Source organism: Rhinatrema bivittatum, chromosome 2, assembly GCF_901001135.1.
Source record: "Rhinatrema bivittatum chromosome 2, aRhiBiv1.1, whole genome shotgun sequence".
Taxonomy (NCBI): Eukaryota; Metazoa; Chordata; class Amphibia; order Gymnophiona; family Rhinatrematidae; genus Rhinatrema; species Rhinatrema bivittatum.
Genome location: NC_042616.1, coordinates 289,224,654 through 289,245,142, shown reverse-complemented (window position 1 = coordinate 289,245,142; position 20,489 = coordinate 289,224,654). Strand labels below are relative to the sequence as shown.

The 20,489-nt window shown below is 46.7% G+C and overlaps 1 protein-coding gene across 1 annotated transcript in view; it reads right to left on the bottom strand.

The window, feature by feature from the left end:
• Nucleotides 1-20,186, bottom strand: part of CDCP1 (CUB domain containing protein 1) — a 257,865-nt gene extending 237,679 nt beyond the window's left edge. Inside the window, exon 1 of the mRNA XM_029589604.1 lies at nt 19,918-20,186. Within this exon, the coding sequence (XP_029445464.1) occupies nt 19,918-19,999 (82 nt within the window). The 5' untranslated portion in view covers nt 20,000-20,186. The remainder of the gene's footprint in view (nt 1-19,917) is intronic.
• Nucleotides 20,187-20,489: the final 303 nt, after the last annotated feature.

Genomic DNA, 20,489 nt, shown 5'->3' with positions numbered 1-20,489 from the left:
GTTGACAGGGAGGGGCAGTAGTGATGATGGTCAAATCATTCTATAGAGAAGAGGCCCTAAGACAATTGTCATATAATAAATTTTCACGTAATTAAAAGAAGATCCTACTCCTGTATTCAAAAATTGAGTGGATCAGCTGCTGGATAAAGCTTTAAAAAGTGGCTGGATCATGGAGAAAGAGCATCAGTTTTTGTTAGTAAATCATCCATCAGTCCCTGTGTTTTATCATCATTTACCTAAGATACATAAGAATTTAGAACACCCTCCGGGGCGACCAATATCATCAGCCAAAGGATCTCTTTTTGAACCATTGTCTCAATTTGTGGATTGTTTTTTTTAAAGCCTTTGGTTCATTGCTTGCCGTCATATGTTCGGGACTCCAGTGATTTGATAAAAATTTTGCAGGATATTAATGTTCCAATACAAAGGGTGTCTTAGTAGTGACAATAGACATTGGATCCCTTTACACGAATATACCACAGGATGCAGCACTGGAGGTCATTCAGGAAGCTTTGACTTCTGGAGGTATCAATCCAAGGATTCCAGTGCAATTTGTGGTGGATTTAGCCACTTTGGCTTTAAAAGAAAACACTTTCTTGTTTTGAAGTATTTTACCAGCAAGTAGGTGGAACTGCCGTGGGTGCCACAATGGCAGAGGGTGGCGAGTCTGTATGTCAGGCAGTTTGAACAAAACTGGGTACAGAACTCACCATATACACAATATATAGTCTGCTGGCAGAGATTCATTGATGATAGCATCATTTTGTGGACTGGAGGAAGAGAATTGTTTGAGCAATTTATGGAATGATTAAATTCAGGGACCCTTGTCTTCAATTTCCATATCTTTTTGGGGATACTGTAGTGTCCTTTTGGACATTAAAATTTCTATATGTGAAAATCATTTTTTCTTCACAATTTATCAGAAACTAACAGATCGTTAACACCTTGTTGAACTATGCTAGCTGTCATCCTCAGAATTTAAGAGATAATATCCGGTTTGGACAGTTTTTACAGTTGAGGCATTGTGTTCTACTACACATGAGTATGAAGAGGGCACTGGAGATGTGCTCAAGATTTATACAGAGGTTAACCATTAAGGATAGTAAAAAGAGCGATGAAAAGAGCACGTTGGAATGACAGGGATCTTTTGTTAAATAATGCATCAAAAAAGAGTTTGCAGTGTTTGACTGTGTATTGCCATATTCTACTTCTATTTATGATGTAGCTAAAAGCATTAGGAGACATTGGCATATGTTACAGCTATATCCGATATTCAAAGAGGAACCGGTGATGGCATTTTGAAGGGGCAACAATATAAAGAATCGAATGCTGCATTCATGCTACAAAGGGGAGACTGTGTCTGTTGTTGAGCAAGCAGGACCTTTTCCATGCAACTTGTGTTCTGTGTGTACGCAAGCACATTCTAACATTGATTTGCCTTTACAGAAACTACGGGGGTATAGACCAAGGATGAGAACGACATGCTTATCAAGTAAGCTGGTGTAGTAATATGGTATCCATGTAAATTACTGTACACAGGAAAAACTATGAGGAAACTCAAAATGCGACTGATAGAACATAAGAGTGCCTTGAAATGTAAGAAGATGGAGGCACCTTTAGTACAGCATTGCTTAGAAATCGGTCATCAGTTTGAGGATATGTTTTGTACAGTATTGGAGGTGATGTGTTGTGATGCCAGAGAAGGTGAGTCAACTCACGATTATTACAAAGTGAACAACGTTGGATCTTTAAACTAAGCACAGTCCATCCTGAAGGACTTAACAAAGAAGTGGATTGATCTGTTTTTATGTACAGTGTGCAGATTGGTTTGATTGGTTGAAGGGGGGGGGGGGGAGTCCATCTTGGAGAATGAATGAAGTGGTGGATTGATCTGTTTGTATGGAGGGTGTGTACAATGAGTTGATTGGTTCTTCTTGGATCTAAGCTTTGCCTTGGAAAATGCACTTCCGGTTTGAGCGGATAAACGTAAGCGTTCATCGCCATGTTGTGAGCTGTGGTGTGGAGCCAAGTTTGGCCATAAGAAGGTATGTACTATTGGTAGTTGAGTATAATGTGGAAAAAGAGATAGAAATGAAAAACAAATGTTAGTTATGGTGTTCTTCTTTTGTAGAGAGTTTGGTCCCCTGGAGAAGGCATATATTACTCCTGGGGGAATTCTACACAAAAAAAAATTCTGCCATTTATTTTTCAAAACAACAATTTTTTTGCAAATTATTCTACATTTCAGTGCAATGAGTGTCCCTGGCAACTTGGCTCATCTGCCAGCAGTGTCAATTGCTGCAGAGAACTGTTCTCTTCTGAGTGAGATTCAGTACAGCAGGAAGGCAGAAATTCTGAGTTTTGCTGCCCTAGGCACAGGCTTAGTGGGCCTGACAAATCCAGGCCCGGAAATAGCTAATGCTTTTATTAGCATGGGATTCCATGCAAGGGCACCAATTTGCATGCACAGTGTTGAGCTCACATCTTTTTTGTACGGAGAACTCTCCGCATCAGAAGTACAGTTTGCACACAATTGTCTATTCTGCTGAGTTGCGCCTTATTACATTGAGATCTAGATTGGAGAAGTAGTGATCTGTTTGGCAATAACTGTGGGGCAGATGTCATAAGATGCGCTATGCTGAGCACACATTTTTAGTATGTACCCACAAATATGAGTAAAAATGTATGCACAAAATTCACACTCCTCCATGTAGAAACCATATTAATCAAGGAATTTGCTAATAATCCCTAGTGCAGAGAGGTGTGTAGGCTAAACTTTTTCTGACCCTGGAAATTTAACTCCCCTGTCAAAAGGTGGAGTAACGTTAACTCACATTTCTGGGGCTAGTGTTATCCATATTGCTATTCCCCTAGTATAGCCCTGGACTGGATTTTGCATGCACATTGCACAACCTTTATGCTCCTAACTCATGTGTTTATATATATAAAAAAAAAAATTTAAAAAAAAAAAAGATTTATAAGCATAAATCATGTTTTTGTGTGCAGAAGCTTGTTTTTTGCATACAACTCTAGTTGAAGGCTGATTGCAGTTTAACCCAGGTCTGTATGCACATTTTTGTTTTAGCACGCTGTTCTAATGCTCAATCATTTGCATCCCATTAGTTTACTGTATCAAAAGTTAATTTTTTCAGCACATTAGCAAAAAAAAATATATCTTAGTACATTGGCCCTTGTGCTTTGTAATGCACTTTGTTTAGAAGTGCTGTAGAAGCATATAAATACCGTATGGATGATAATGCTGAACTAAAAGTGCCTTACAGGACTACTGAAATCAAAAGGCTCTGATAAACAGCAGTGAAACACGAAAACAAAAGCTTGGACCAGTTGACCAACAGTATAGGAATCCAAGATATCCCCACTAAGCCCTCCAATGCATTTCAAACCAAGGATTTTTTTTTCTTCATGGGAGATTGACAAAAAATGTTTGTAGTACGAACAGTTTCTTTCACAACCTAGACTTGATACAGCATGAACCTATCACAGACAAAGCAGTGACACAACCTAGTCATGTGATTCCAGATTAAGGCAGATAAAAAAAAATACAACAATGGAATGGAAAACTACAAGCAGGTAATATAAGGTACAGTATATAAAAGGGATAATTATTTTATCCTTCGTGCTAAAGCTACTTTCCTAACACTGAGATTCCCTAGGCTTGAGGGGGAGCTGCTGACACTTATTTACAGGTTTACAGTAGTTCATGCAGACTGTATCCCCATTCCACCAGTTAGCAGGGCTTACCTGGAAGTGCTGAGCCCATGGTCTGAGCCATGCCCCTAGCTTCTTTTCCTGATAGTGGGACAAAATAAAGGTAAAGTCTTTCAAGGACTTTAGGCTGCAGATCTGCCAAGTCTTAGTAAGAAACAAGACAAAAAACAAACAAACAAACACACCCACCCACACTGAGCTGGGGCTGTTCAAAAATAAAGCCTCACACTAGTTAACCTGATTGCAGATGATAATTCACAATAGATAGCCTTTCGAATAGTGCACTTCGTTATCTAAATGAAAATCCAAGGAATCGGATTCAGTAACTGGTAAATCTGCATTCTCTGGAAGTAGATACCCCTAAATGGGACCCTTCCTGGGCACTCTGCCTGAAGGTACCTGCAAACCGAATGCAGTAGAAAACTAGAAATTCCTTCAGATATGATTTCAGATGAGTCTCTGTTGACAATTTCCTTCAACAGCAATTCTGCAGGTAATATTTCCCAGTCTGGCAGGCCTCTGGCTGGCTCTAACCAGAAACCACTCCATATTCTGTATTAGAAGTATGGGATTAACACCCTCTTCCTTTACATCACCTCTTGGTCCTTTCCATTCCCAAGATCTTCCATAGATCCCAAGAAAATCTCCCAAGTCCTAGGACCTGGGAACTCCACCCTTAGGTCCTAGCCACCCTGTCAGGACAGGAGACTGAAGGAATGGAACACAAGCCAAAGTGGGCTCATGAATTTTATTAAACACAACCCCTGTAAGACACTTCCCACTTGGGAGCATCAATGGAAACAGTGTATACGCCTACTCTCTCTGACTCCATACATTGAGTGTTTGTGAAGACACTTGTCATTAATAAGGGACATTTTGGTGACCCCTTACAAGAAGGCATCTATTTATCATATAAAATCAAGGAGGTGCATGCAAAGATCCAATTTCTAGAATTTAGTATAAAACTTGGTATCCAAACTAATTTTATGCTGTAAAGCAATAATCCACCATCTCCTGCCCTCCGTGGGCTCCAGACAGAACCAGATGGTAGCACTGTTTCTCAAATCATCTACCAGTAATTATCATTCACTCAGTAAAGCAACTTTAAAAAACGGAGGACATACCTCTTGGTTTAGAAACATTTCAAATCATGCTTTTAAAAATGGCAGCACATTCTGCAGGCTCCCATTGGACAAATATTGGGTGTGTCGCAATTGAGAGCCTAATATAAGGAGCCCTATTATCCTGGTCAAATTGTCTTCTTAGAGTTTGCTCTCACTGTTTGCCCAAACTCTTTGCTTTCTACTAAGACTATGTCTGATTTGTCCCATGACAAGGTTCACAAGATTAATAGTGAGTTCACATGCAGACCTCTTCCATCTCTACCCACTTCATTCCTCTCCCCTTCCCTTAGCCCTACCACTCTTCCGCTGGGATCACAAGTGCCTAAAAAACAGCAGCACTCTTCAGGTGCCAGCAGCAGCAACATTGGCAATGAAAGTCATTATGAAGTCTGTGAGCCAGCAAGCACTCCAGGCCTGCAGAGATCCAGCCTTCATCTGAGTTTCTGTGCTAACAGGAAACCCTGTGCGAGCAGGGGTCAGGGCCGCTGTAGGACCTCTAACTTGCCCTGGCTCACCTGTCCCATGCCAACTTTAACTAACAATGTCACTGCTGCTTGCAAATCACATTCAGGCTCAGGACTAGCTATAAGGGGAAGGGGTAACTAAGTGTGCATGGCCTGGTGGAGATTGCCTCAGCTTCTCTCTACTCATCCACCATTAAATCTACCCAAGAAAAAAATGGTTTTCCCCCCCCTGCTCAACCTGCCCTCTCTTCCCACCAATTGTCATCCATAGTTGGCTCAGGGCACAAAAGAAATGTTGCCCCTGACCTTGGCCAGGGGATGTTTGGATGGAGGGATCAGCTGCAGTAAAGGGTTTGAGGACTGGATTTGCTGGCAGGGGGTTTTGGAAAGGGGAGGGGATCAGGTGGAGAGGATGTGTCAGGACTGACTTTGAAGGGTGAGAGGAGGAATGACTAAAGAATCAGCTGAAATGTGGGAAGGAATGCAGTCCAACAACTACTCTGAGTTTGTTGGAGGAGGTCTGCACCCCTGCTGATTTCTTTTGGTGGTCATCTAGGGTCTTGTAAATTTTAAAGTGCTAAAATGGTGAACAGTTTGGGAAGTCCTGCCCCAATGAATACGAATAAGAAAGATTTGCATACAAAGACGGCAATACATATAAATGTGAACTGGGTTAAGAACCCCTGTTTTGGTCAATCCTCCATCACTATCCCATTTTTTGTCAGTGAGCCTCAGGGCTGTCTTGGGCAGACTCTCTTTCTCTCTCTACAGTCATTCCTCTTTACAAATGATTGTTCCCAGATCTACTTCTCTGCACCACGAATTTCCTCCACTCCTAAATCTCAGGTTTGTCCAACACTGCCGCTGGATGCCCCACTACCATCTCAAACTTCTTCTTCTTTCCAAGTCCCTCCTTAGCCCTTAATTTTATCCAAAGAAAGAAAAGGATCATCATCCCAGTCCCATCAGCCCACACAACTGAAGGTTGTCTGACTCTTCTCTCCTTCTCTGAACACATCCAAAAAATAATTCTAAAAATGTGTCATTTTGTCTCTTACATTGCCAAAATCCACCCCTCCTTTTTTTTTTTTTTTAATGTACTATGAAAACCTTTCTGCATGCTTTCATCACTTCCCATTTAGATGACTGCAACCTGCTCCTCACAGGTCACCCACTGAACCATCCCTCTCCATTACCATCTACTCCAAGCTCAGCTGCTCAAATTCTGTCCCTCCAATTCGTTATGATATTCTTAAGTCACATACTTTGGCTGCCGTCCACTTCAAGCTTCTCCTACTCACTCGCAAATGCCTTCACTCTGCAGCTCCTCCTTCTACAACCCTCCTCATGAGCTCCACTCATCAGGCAAGCTGCTTTTAGCTGTGCCCTTCTCCTCCATGGCCAATTCCCAGCTCTGCCCTGTCTGTCTCGCTGCACTATATGCCCAGAAAACGTTCCCTGAGTTGATGCATCGTGCTCCCTCTCTGGCTCTTCCCGACCATAGCCTTGTTGATTTTAAGCAGGTTCATTGTAATAAATGCATTTCCTGAAACTATCTACTTCTTTTGTCTGTGGGTATAGATTAGACTGTAAACTCCTCAGAACAGAAACTGTTTTCTGTCTATTTGTTAAGCACGTTTCTATAGTAGCACTATAGAAATTAGCAGTCGAAATAAGCAGAAGTCAAGTTATCAGAATGAAGTAGTATGTCTCTCCAAATGAGGAACTAATTTTAGCAACATTGACACTATTAGTTTTAACAAAAATGTATGTGTCAAAAAAAATTTTTTTTTTTAAATATAAATATACTTGTTGGGACAAATTTCACTCACATTTTAACCTTAATATAGTTTCATGAACATGTAAATTAGATCTACTTAGATCATAATTCCAGCACAATTTTACAAGAGTAAGGTTGGGTGAACTGATTCAGATGAGGCCAGCCAATTTTGCATTTTATGGTCATTTTTCCTTGAAAGGTCAGCTGATAATCTAAATAGGAGTTTGTTGCCGGAGTGGGGAGAGGAAAAGGGGGATCACTGAGTGAGATGTGAGCAGCTACCATGATTGGTGGCTGCTCGAGAATTTACTGCTAGCTCAGAGCCAGTTGCCACAAGCAAGAATCCAGGTTTCAGGATTCTGTAAAGCAGTGGTTCTCAATCTTTTTTCAGCCGGGACACACCTGACGGATGGTTCTCACATGCGTAACCCACTGAGCATGTGACCGTCATGGGGCTAAATGTAAACATACACTCTGCACCCACAGAAACCCCCTCTACCCCTGACAATGGGTGCAGAGCAGAACTAGGGCAGTACCCATAGAACTCATCATACAGAATAGATATTCTGGTTCTAGTGACATCTCAGTAAAAGCAAAACAAATTCCCTTTACTACCAGGTGCAACAGCCTTTCTGATAAAAAGACAGTAATTTACCATCAATGCATGTCCTATTGAGAAACACAACAAATAAAATTGATACAAATGCCTACATGCTAGTAAAATATCTCACCTCAGTCACACACACTGAACCAACCTTCACCAAGTACAAAAAGACCATACATTATAAATATGGAGACAGAAACTGAAATGGAAACCAAAAAAGCCACTCTGCATGCAGTGCAAACCTAGAGAAATGGAAGAGAAATATAGCACCTAACACAGGATCTGCAATAATGCACACAAACTAACCCGCACAAAGTTACACCTGCATTATGGAACCACTCAAACAGTTACAACCCTACCTATGAAAAGGCAACACTACAAATATTACATAAGGCCCTAAACACCAATACACCTCCTAATAGGAAAACAGAAGAAGTCAAGCTGCTATAGATCCTGACAGGATCATAAAAATAATTAAAAATTGCCCAAATACCAATAAAATATTTAAAACAGCAGATGCATCACATAATACCCAATAATTAAAATGGCAATCAATCAAGAAAAATAAACTTAAAAAGCCACCTTTACTTACCCTCTCCAACACTCTCCTACTCCTTTCCCTTGCAGGCCAATAGCACTCACCAGGAGCAGCAAGGGCTGCTGAAGCTCTGTCCTCAGGGTCCTCTTCCTTTGGGCCCATAACCAGTCACACACACACACACACTCTAAATAGACCCCATGACCAGTCTCTGTCTCTACACTCCAGTGACCTCCTCAACCAGTCTCATCCTTTTCCAGTCTCTTTCTCCCCCTCACACACACAGGCACCTCCCTGTCCAGGGTCTGCCTCCCTCACACACACCCACACCAGTCATCTCTCTGACCAGTCTCTCTCCTCAATCACACGCACAAACATGCTCTTACATACAAACTCTCCCCCCCCCGGCTCACTCATGACACACACACACAACCACCCCCCAGGCACAAATGGCATCTGTAGTCTCCTCCTCCTCCAGCCCTTGCAAGCCCGAGAACGAAGAATCCCATCAGCTGTTGGGGGCTACTTCTGTTCTTTCTCCCATCGCTGATCGCGGGGATGCGCTTCATTTTGGTCCAGGCCTGTGGTTTGGCTGCCGGAACTTTATGCAGCATGGTCTGCTCTTCTTCCCGTGCACCCCACTGTACATCTCACTTCCTGTTCCGAGCCATGGGGGCAGGAAGAAGAAAGGACCATGCTGCTGAGGTTATCAGCTTCCACTAACACTGCTGCGTTCCGTCTGCCCAGACGGAACAGCACAGAGTTAGTGGGGGAATACCTGCATCTCACTGCAATAAGGAGTGGGAGGGAAGCACAATCACGGCAGTGGATAACCGGAAGCCACTACACACCTGCCAATGCTTGGCGACACACTGGTTGAGAATCTCTACTGTAAAAGGCTAGTTCATTCAGGAACAGTATCTTAGTACAAGTTTACAAGCAGGAAGCAAAGTTCAAGATCAAGCCACGTTTAGGAACCAGGAAATCAAGGCAAACAAAAACATAAATATGGCAAGGGTAGGATACAAGGATATCAAAAGCTGGTGCAGAGGTTCAAGAGCACAGGTGTAATTATTGTCACCGACGACGACAATGTACCAGCGAGGAGCACAGCCAGAGGAAGGTGAGAAATGCCTCGGCCAATCTGGGCTGGCTCCTGCTGGACCAATCACAGGACAGCTGTCTAAAACAGACGGGGCATACGCACTGACAGACAGGAGTAAACTAGCTGTGAGGCAGCCCCCACCCCGGGGAGGTCCAATAGATCCTCCAAGGACAGGGAGATCAGAAACCCAAATGAAAAAGGTTCCAGGTCGGCCGGAGATTGTGAACATTTGCTCAGCTTGCTTCAGCTGGGATTTTTACATGAGTCAGCTGAGCTCTGCTTGGTACATCAGGTGAGGAAGTAAGCAGAAGATTCTTTGTGATCCAAGCTATTCCCTTTCTGACCTGTGACTTTTGACTGAAAGTGAGCCTTTGGTTCACAAGTCACCCGAAGGCACTGGATCCGCGACCTCATGAAGGCACCCCCCAGCCTCGCCGCTCCTCGAGGTGATGGAGGGTGAGCTTCTTCTCCATGCAGTCGTCTCGCACAGCCTAATCCGTAACATCAGAACGTTCCACTTCAAGATCCAACACCTCCCCCTGTAAGCGCTTGACTTCTCGACTTCGCTCTCTGTTAATGCCCTTGGCATAATCCTGACAGAGCCATTTGAGATGGATTTTTCCCACATCCCACCACTGGCTTTGTGAGGCAAAGTCCTACCTCAAAGTGCACCAATCCACCCAGAACTCCTAGCCCGCCTCCATGAGATCCTCCTCCTCCTCCAGTAAGATGTTGTGGGTGGATGGCTCGAGGCCTGGTTGAGTCGAGCCTCACCTTCAATGACACCAGATGGTGATCCAAGAAGGCTGAAGCCACCTAAGTGGCACTCGAAAGTGTCCATGATATTAAGAAGCCCGTGACACAGAGCCGGTCAGTCCGACAGCAGCTGATTTGTCCCTCCAGCACCCGGATAAAGATGCCAGAGGTGGAATCAGCCAGGTGATGCAGCCACCAGACATCAGCCAGGGAGAAGCAAGCAGTCGTCTCCCCAAGCCTGCAGCGGAGGCAGCAAGATACTCTCAACCACTACGGTCGAGGCTCTCAAGGGTGCAGTTAAAGTCACCCCCGAGCACCACCTCCTCCGTTGCATCCAAGATTTGCAATAGGGCTCACAACCGGCGAAAATACCAACCTGGTACAACCCTGGTCCGGGGGTGTACATATTGATCACATTGATCAGTGCAGTCCCCGACCGAGATCCACAAGTGTAGCATCTAGCCTGGCATGATAGATTGGACTCCCAGCATGTCGGCCTGCAGGGACTTCCGCAAGCACAGTCACCACTTCCCTGGCACATCCGAAGTGCCTGAAAAACATTCTGCGTGCCACTCCTGGAGCCAGCTGGCTTCGCTGTCTGGAGTGGATCTCCTGCAGGAGTCTTACGGAGTACCCTCCCCTCCAAGGAAAGAAGAATACACAGCTCCTGCAGAGACTATCCCTGCAGGCCGTTGGTGTTCAAGGTGCTGATAGTCAGAGCCATTCTCTGTCAAGACTGGTTTGCTGCAATGCTGGAGTCTCTCAGAGAGTCTCCAGTTGCAGATAGAACTTTGGTCTCTCCTCGCGTCCTTAAAGCCTGCTGGTCCTTTGGTCTCTCCTCGCGTCCTTAAGCCTTCTGGTCCTTTGTTTGAGATGATCCAACAGGGTTTTTGTGGTAGCGAGTAGCTGCTTTAGGTTGGGCCTCCTCTTCAGAGCCTTGTCCACTCTATTGCTCTGCCCCATGTGCTCCCACAAAAAAAGATCCAGGTCACAAAGGGTTGTACGAGGGTGTGAGATCAGAGTGTCTGTGGCTCCCCATGAGGTGTCCAGAACTGAGAAACCCCCCCTCCTCCCGGGAGCACCTTTGGAAGATCTACCCTCTGTGGGTTCAGATTCCCTATTTAGTGCCCTGCAGTCGCTTTCCGCTTGCCCTCATCCCAGGAATAGCTTAGTTAATAGTTCAACCGGCGGCTCCTCTGATTTACACTGGAGGCCGTCGTAACTGTCTGAAGGAAGATCTGGGCAACTAACTCCGGGTCGGGCATTATCTTCCCAGCCTCCACATCACCCTTCCCTTCCAGCTGAGCTGGATCCCCCACCCCCTCGCTAGGGCTAGGGACTCCAGGGATAAACCCCGGAATGAGACCAGATTATCCGCCTTTACCGGATACCGCCCCAAAGGGGATTCCCTTCACTTCTCCAACTGCGACAATAAGAACTTGCTCTGCGGCTGGTGGTGGAAAGACGTGGAGGACAGAGGGAGCCCTCGAGGGCTATGATGGAGGGCATTTATGGTGGGACATGAGGACCCCAAAATCTATGGTTGAGGGCACTTGGTCACCCCACACTGGGGACAATGGGGCATCCCACTCAATGCGATTGATCCCTGTGAATGTGGATGGAATAGTATTGGTGCACTCTTACCCACAATTTGTCTAGTGTGATGGGGGTCTTGTCTCCTACTCTTCTTTGGCACTTTGGCCATAGCCGTCTCCTTCCTTTGCTTCTTGCCATGGCTGGCTTTCTTGGGGGGTGGAAGAAATTGGGAGCAGGAGACTTTTTCACCAGTGGGATTCCTCGCCATCAGAGTCTTTTTGTGTCTTTTGGCAGGAATTTCCCCATCTTCTGGTTTTCTATCCCCCGACGATACCCCATCCCTCCCCTTGCATTCCAGGACAGTCTGTGTTTCTCTGGGCAGTGACGTTGCTTTCTGCAGCCGGTGTCCCATTGCTGATGGGGGGAGTTCTCCATTGGAGTGTTTTCCCCTGGTTTGTCAATTAGGGGAGTTTCTGAGTCAGGGGGAGGGTTGTTCCCCTTAGCAGGGGCTTTCAATAGTTTGCCTTTTTGTTTTTTCCCCCTCAGGCTTCTTGGCCTTCCCATCTTGGCTTGTGGGGTCTACTGTTTGAAACCCCAACTTTTCGACTGAGGGCTTTGTCAGAATGAGAGGGGCAGGCCTTCTCCTTCTCTCTGTTACGGCAGCACATGTAGGGGTGGCTTTCCTTCTTTTTTGCTGCGGGTGCCCAAGGGCTGGAGTTTCTTGGGTGGTGGTGGTGGGGTTAGAGTCCTTCTCCTCATCCGCAGTTTTCTGTGCAGTAGCACTCTCTTCTAGACCACACCTGGAGGGGCTGAGGCTTGTGTTTGAGGTGCCAAGGGGTTTATCATGGCTAAGGTGTGCGGCATTGCAGCCATGGTAGGAACACCCTTGGTGTTATTCTTGGCCAGGGGGCACCACTTTAAGAATGTGCTCTACTCCATTTCATATGTAGCACCTTGCCGCTCCTGTCCTGTAGCCTTCATAGGAGAAGACAAACCATCCCGAGCTTCCTCTTGGTCTCTCAGTAACTTGATCAGCACCTCCCTCCTGTACAACTCTACACGGCATAAATTAATGTCTCCACGGCCCATCAGGAGCGCTGCAACAGGTGATTTTATGGTAAATTTGTTTTTATTATTTTATAAAATAACAACATGAGCCTCAAAGTATAACGTATGGTACATAATGTGATCTGTTACATACCATACACTCTAAAGCTTCTGTGGTCGACCATTCCTCCCCCTGTGCCCTAAATTCTCCCACAAAACTTAAGGGCTCTGCCAAAAGGATTCACTTTGTCCACAGTTCATCCAAAGGTTCTGGGGGGGAGGGGGCGGGTGATAAAACTCCCTTCGCCACCAGCCTTTTCCAGTGCTTGGTGGGTACCAGCTAGATTTGCAAGGAAGAGCACCGCCTTGCCATACATTATGTCGCAAGCAAGGACATTTCTCGGCCCTACCAGCTCCGCCATGGTAGAGACAGTCTTGCGGGTCTTCTTCTAGTGACGAGGGGCAACGAACCTCATGTCTTCGCTCAATTCCTAGACAAGGACTGGTGGTGGCGGCCCTGACTGGTGAAGGCGTAATAGTTAAGTTTGAAATGCCGCCAACTGCCACTGATGCATAAGTCAGTTTAGGTGGGGCCAGGGCAGGATGTATTGGGTCAATACGTGGAGAGAAAGACTTATTCCGCGGGGTGGTACCAAGAGGATTTTCTAGATTTTCCTTCCTTTTGCCTCCTCCTACTATAGGCAGGACTCTGGCTGCATTCAAAATGCTGTCCTCTCGATGCTTTCATTAGGGCAGTTGCTTGGGGGGTTGTTTCAAAAGAATGGGTCCCACTCAAGGGAGAGGAGGTGATGAACTGAGCGAGCATCTGGTCCGGTGCTGGGACCATGCTCATTGTGGTCATGAATAGCACATCCTCTCCTGGGATGGCACCTACTGAGGTATTATTCCCTCCTGAGGCAGTAGGGGCAATTGCCTTTCCACCCACGGCGATGTTTGTGACCGTCCCTCCCGGAGTGAGTGTGGTCAAGCTGTTCCTCCCAGTGTGTGCTTCATAACTGTTCCTCCCAGGGAATCAGCTGTTGGGGCACTCCTGCTCAGGATGGCCTATGGTTACCGAATCAATGCTGTCCCTCCATGAATGGCTGAGATTAGGGTGTCTTTATTCTCCCCCAGGCTCATGGGCCTGTTTGGGTGGGTGGGTCACCAGGGGTCCCTCCCAGCGAAGGATTGGTATTTAGCTCCGATGGAAGGCTTGTTTGGGCAGTTGATGCCTGTGTTGGAGGTGTAAGCTGGATTACCCCCTGTGACTGCAGTAATGTGGTACTGGGGGTTTAATCAAAGCAGCATTTGTGGGCGTGATCCTATATTTGGTGCTCCCTGGAGACAGACAAACTTTCAGGTCAATACAGTAAAGTGCTGCAGCGGTTACCCTGCTTCTAACCCGCTTTCTACTCACTTTTTGGCCGTGTTAGTCCAACCTGCGATACACTATCCCCTTTAACCCATTCTTACCGCCTCTTTAAATCACCCGGGTAACCCCTTCTGCCATGGCATGTATATTAGATGTAAACGATCAATAGCTATTCCCTCCCATCCAATAACGCGCGCCCCGACTATCGCTTTTTTAACCTGCAGTTTTGCCGCGCATTAACCTGCTAATTTACCGCCTCAGAAACAAGGACCAGAAGGCTTTAAGGACAGCGAGGAGAGACCAAAGGACCAGCAGGCTTTAAGGACGCGAGGAGAGACCAAAGTTCTATCTGCAACTGGAGACTCTCTTGAGAGACTCCAGCATTGCAGCAAACCAGTCTTGACAGAGAATGGCTCTGACTATCAGCACCTTGAACACCAACGGCTGCAGGGATAGTCTCTGCAGGAGCTGTGTATTCTTCTTTCCTTGGAGGGGAGGGTACTCCGTACGACTCCTGCAGGAGATCCACTACGTTAGAGGCAGGGGTAAGGGTAACACGGCAAACTTTCCCCCAAAAGGAAACCTAAAAACCTAAAATCCCCTCCTCCCGAAGCGACAACATGACATCTGAAATGACAGGTACCAGCGCACCCAGGATACTGTATAGGCGCTGTATTAAGCGCCTATACAGTAAAATGGGTTGCGCGGGCCTAACGCTTCACAGACGCTTCTTGGACGCGGCTTGCATTTGCAAGCTATTTAAATACAGTATCGAGCGGTAGGTGAGCAGGACTGTGCGTGCGGCAAACGCGGGTGCGCCCGGCACTAACACAGCTCTTCCTACCGCTCCTTACTGTATCGGCCCGTTTGTCAGGAGAGCAGGGTTTTATGGGGAGCGACTAAGGCGCTATTGGGGACCTTTTGCACCAGGTCTGCACTGTTGTACTGTCTGTGTTAGGGAAAAGCTTAATTGGTTTTAGGGTGGCTGGAGCCACGACTATGGTTTTTGTGTCATCTGTCAGCACTGTAGTGGCGTACTGGGTGGTTGGGGCAGGGAGTAGCTGTATGTATGGCCTCGCCATGGCCAGGCCACCGACTGAGGCTGCTGGGATCTGTACAATGTACACTGTGGCCCTTAATACCTCCTTTATTAGGGTAATAGGGAAGCTATCTTTTTTGTTCTTGCATGGCATCTTGCTGAACAAACTGCAAGGTTCAGCACCCTATATATATATTAAATTTCGAAGAATGGGCAGGGAACAAAATTGTTGTGTGTGTGTGTGTGTGGGGGGGGGGGGGGGGGGAGACTGGTGGTGAGGGAAGAACAAGAAGGAAGCTAAGAAACCTGGTTTAGCTTGCAGTAGTCAGGGACTTGCAAATAAAGAGGGGAAAAAGTCTATGTTTCCTGAGAGAGAAGAGAGAGAGGAGAACTGTAAGAGGGAGAATCTGACTTATAACATCTACCTCTGTAAGAGAGGCACTTTCAACTCAGGGTGGGGGGGGGGGGCAGTTACATTGGTCTGCCTAGGCGCTACAAACCCTTGCACCGGCCCTGCTGCTGGTGGCAACTGGAGGAGGCCAAGAGCAAGGCAGCACACAATGCAGCTCAAACCTGCACAAAAGTGAATGCTATTAAACAGAACATGAGAAAGTAAGGAAACTGTTAAGTCTCTGCAGTGTACCTGTATGGCATGAAATCCTTCCTCTCTCTCTCTGCCTCCCCTCCACCAAACCCAATCTACAGAGCTCTTCTCTTGCCCTTAGGTCCATTGCCCCATCATAGATTTCCCCTTGCTCTTCAGCTCCATCATACTCTTCTCCTTTTCCATCCATGTTGGAATGGAATGGGGCAATGGAACTGAGGGCCACAATTTAAGCAAACTTAATAAATACGTAGTAAAAAAATAGAGTACATTATTGTTTTTTTTTATTAATAATAATGTGATGGGGCCAATGAGGTGTGTGTGTGTGTTGTGCGGAGGGGAAAGACGAGGAGCGGGGGTGGAGGTCTGGAGAGCCACAAATCTTCTGTTTATATAAAATGTGCCTTGGTCTGCAAAAAGGTCGGGAAACCCTGATTTGAGTCACACAGGGGCCAATTCAGGCCAAGTGCACCATTAGCCCCCCTTTGGACGCGCAAATGCATGTTGATGAGCCTATTAGCCATGCTCGATACAGAAAGTAAAATGTGCAGCCAAGCCGCACATTAACTCCTGCCAAAGGAAGGAGTTAATTTCGGCCGGCACCGGGAAAGTGTACAGAAAAGCAGAAAAAACTGATTTTCTGTACACACTCTGACTTAACATCATAGCGATATTAAGTTGGAGGACCCCAAAATAAAAAAAACTGCCCGCAGGTTGGAAAATGGATGCTCAATTTTGCCGGCGTCCGTTTTCTGAACCCATGGCTGTCAGCGGGTTCGACAACAGACGCCGGTAAAATTAAGCGTCGGCTGTCAAACCCGCTGACAGCCACCGCTTCCGCCAATAAGGAGGCGCTAGGGACGCGCTAGTGTCCCTAGCGCGGGCCATCATTTCGATACTGAATCGCACGCCCAGGAGAGAGGCCTGGGTGCACGTTGGGAGAGGGGGTGATTGCCTCAGAGCGCCGGCTCTCCCGCGCAGTTTACTGAATTGGCCTGACAGAAAGGCAATGCTTGGGGGGGGCAGTTGGAAAAGGACTTGCTGCTGAGCTTCCCTTAAGTTTCAAGCTAAGAGGGAAGAACACACACACAAGCCTCCTGTGTTTAATCTGCACAGGGGAAAAGCTTGCTTAGCTTTGAGCAAGGCGTATTTATAGGGGGGAGATGGGTGAAAGATAAAGCTTATATGAGCTTTAATTCAGCTCTAAGGGAGAAAAGGGTTAGGCAGGTCACCTGTCAGGAAATGTACAAACACACACACACATTAGGACCGAAGAGGAAGAAACAAAATGTTCTGGCTGGAAAAGAGGGAAAAAGAAAAAAAAACTTGTTTTGGGGCTAGGAAAGTGGTGTGGAAAACAGAGGAAGGGGACTTGGGGAGGGAATGAATAAAACAGGTGGGGGAGGGGAGGCTCAATCTACTCCAAGAACAGGAGAAAACAGTTAGTGGGGGGGGGGGGGGGGGGGGGGAGGAGGGAGAGAACCTTTCTGTGGTTGCCTCTCCCCCAGCTGTCCCTGCTGCCCAAAAGGTGTCCCAGAAAAAAAAAAATGGAGGACTTCCCTTGATTTTCCTTGGAGCAGCAGGGAAGAAATTCAGCTGGTGAGCAGTTCCAGGCTGCAGACAATTTGGCACCTATGGCCAAGTGAAAAACTGCGCCCTCACCCATTACACAACACATGACACCACCAGTTGGGAAATTCTGTTAAATGTTTGTACAGCAAAGCCCACAGCCAGTGCAAGAGTTTAGAGGCCCTAAGAAAACTCCTCACACCCCATCACACCCAATTAAAAATTATGCATTTATAACAGATTGTACATGAAAGAAAACATTCAAAGCATAGTCTTCTGAGGTAAAATATCACCTACAATATGTTTATTATATTTATATGCACTGCTGGGATGCCATCCAGAAAACCCTGCAAAAAAAGCAAGAGACACTTGGAACTTATATGATATTAGGACTACTGTAATGCATCTTGGGCATGACCCTCAGAGAGCTACGAGAAAAAAATAATTTCTATATAAAAAAAGCAGAACTAACTGCCAGCACTCAAACAGCAACAACCCTACCTATGAAAGTTAATACTACCAATATTACACCAGACCTAAACTAGTAATACACCCCCTATTAGGAAAACAGAAGAAGTCAAATTGCTATAGATCCTTGCATAGAAACTACACACTAATGGAATAACTCACTTCAGTCACACATACAAAACACAGATAGACCCTCAAGTACCGAATAAGAGAGACCATACAGTATAAAATAGAAATGTACAAACTGTGACCCGCAACAAGCCAAATTCTGCATGTACTGCTAAAATGTAAAAAACAGAAACATTACCATTCCTCATAAAACAAAAGTAGTAAAACCATATCAATAAAAATAATTCAAAACAATGAATAGAACATATAAAAATCTTCCAAACATCAATATTTCAAAACTGACATTTTACATCAATTAACAATCAGTAATTAAAATAAGGATTTAAAAACATTCTTTGTTATCCATACCTTGGAACTTCTGATTTCCAGATGCTCTAAAATTGTCGTTGATTAGCAGGCAAAGAGTAACTGTGGTAGTTGCGCACACACACACTTGCTCCCTCTCACTCCCTGAAACACATGCTCTCTCTCACTTCCTCCTTGATGCAGCAGGCAGCATTAGTCTCCTTCAGCCCCCCTGGCCAAGGGAATGACCTCCAGCCAGGGGGCCGAGCCAGTTGTAGCACTGGACTACTTCTGGCATGGCCCGCTCCTCCTTCTCCTCTGAAGCAGCATGGTCCCGCCAAAATCGATGGCAAGGTAACTGTGCCCTTATTAAATGGAAAAGCAGCATGGCTGCACTTTTGACAGGGCCCTGCTGCTTTTTCTCTTGTTGAGGACCCGCTGGCCACCCTGCTCTCGTTGGAACATGGTAGTGGCACCACAGTCATGGGCAAGCTATGGCTCTGCCTGGAGGAAAGCAGATGCGGGGGGGGGGGGGGGGGGGGGGAAACTAGCTAGTTTGCTTAAAAAAAAGGGGGAGGGGGGAAGGTAGTGGTGGTTGTAGAGCAGCTAGGAGGTGAAAAAAGGTAATGGAAGAGGCAAACTGAGCAGTAATTTGTCCTTTCAAAAAATCACCAGCACTTCAGGCTGGCTGATGCTACCTATTATCACACTCCTATGCTGACTGAGTCACTCTGCCACACATGGCTTCCAGGTGTGTGTGCGGGCTCCAGTGAGAGACTCAACAGTCGAAAGGAGCGATCCTTAAAGACAGAGCAGATAATATGAAGTGACAGAGCGCCAACATTAATAAACTCCTACTCCCCTTCACTCTGCCACTTGTCTCCTACAACCCCCCCCCATCCCCCAGACCCATCCAATAACTTCACATTCCACTTTTAGCACTTAAAAACATTAAATACAAAACCTTATGTAATGTTCAAAATGATCTACTATGACGTTCAAATTATCTGTTACGACAAGAGACTATTCCCATGTAAGATGTTAATTAGGAAAGGTTATCAATACCAAACCTTATAGTGCTATTATATGTATCTGTTACCATTGTTCCAAACCTCCTGTTTTCGGTTTACTGTAATAGGTTGTTACATCTGTAAACCGGGGTGGAGGATTGTTTCAAACTTCGGAATATAAAAGCACACAAATAAATAAAAGGTAAGATTCCCCACACTCGTTGGAGGCTTGTGAGAGGGCCCTTCAAAGGGGGGGGGGGGAAAGAGTTCAAATGCGCTGCACCACAGACCCCAGAGTTTACAAAGAGGATGCGGGTGAGCCGAGCCTTCCCTCCCTCCCTCAGGGATGAACGCGTAAAACACCTAGGGAAGCCGTTTAGAAGAAAGGCGCTTCCTAAACTCGCCTTGCTCCTCCAGGAGAAGCAGTTACAGCTGGCAAACACCACAAGCCAGTGTCCAAGGAAGAGAGAGCGCACCCTCACTCTGCACCCCCCACCAGGGAGGGAGACCCCCGAAACAGCAGCAGCAGGAACTGAGCGGGAGAGGAGCGCAGGCCCCGACCGCGGGGCAGAGAGAGAGCGAGCGAGAGGAGCTGCGTGACCTCCCTGACACGGGTTCACCCCCACCAAGCCACAGCGCCTTTCCCTCCATCCCGCAGGGAAGCTCGACCTCCCCGGCTGGCAAAGGGGCCGGGGTTGCAGGCAATGGTAGAGAAACCCCGAGCCTCCCCCCCCCCCCCTTCACGGGTGCCTTCTTACCTGCCCGTGGCCCGGCCGAGAGGAGCCCGCCCAGCAGGGACAGCAGCAGCAGCAGCCCCCCCGTGCCACCGGCCCCGCACATCTCTCTGCCGCTCCGGACCTCCCTCCTCCTCCACGTGCCAAAAGTGGGGAAACTTAGAGGCGAAACTTCTTCTGCTGTGATTTCCCAGGCGATAGAGCAAGTGCCCCCCGGCTCCTCCTCCTCCTCCTCCGCCACCGCTGCTGCTCGGACTTTCTCTCCCTGCTCTTCCTGGAGAGATCTGCACCCCAGGCCCGAGATCTGGGCGGATCCAGCGCTCTACTCTTCCCTGCTCCGCAGGTAAAAAAAAAAAAACCCTTCGCCCCACCTTTACAGGAAATAGCTGATGTTTGCAGCCTTGCTCTGCGACTTGCTTTGTAACCACGCTGATCTCATCTGTCAACCTAGACTGCCCCGGGCGGGTTCCCTCCTAAAAGGAGCTGAGCCGGGCTTGACGTAACCCTTCAACCCGGGGGGGTCTTCCTTTCCCTTTAACATGAGATTTGGCTGCAGCTTCTGAACTAATGCACAGGAGTGCATTTCCGCAATCGAT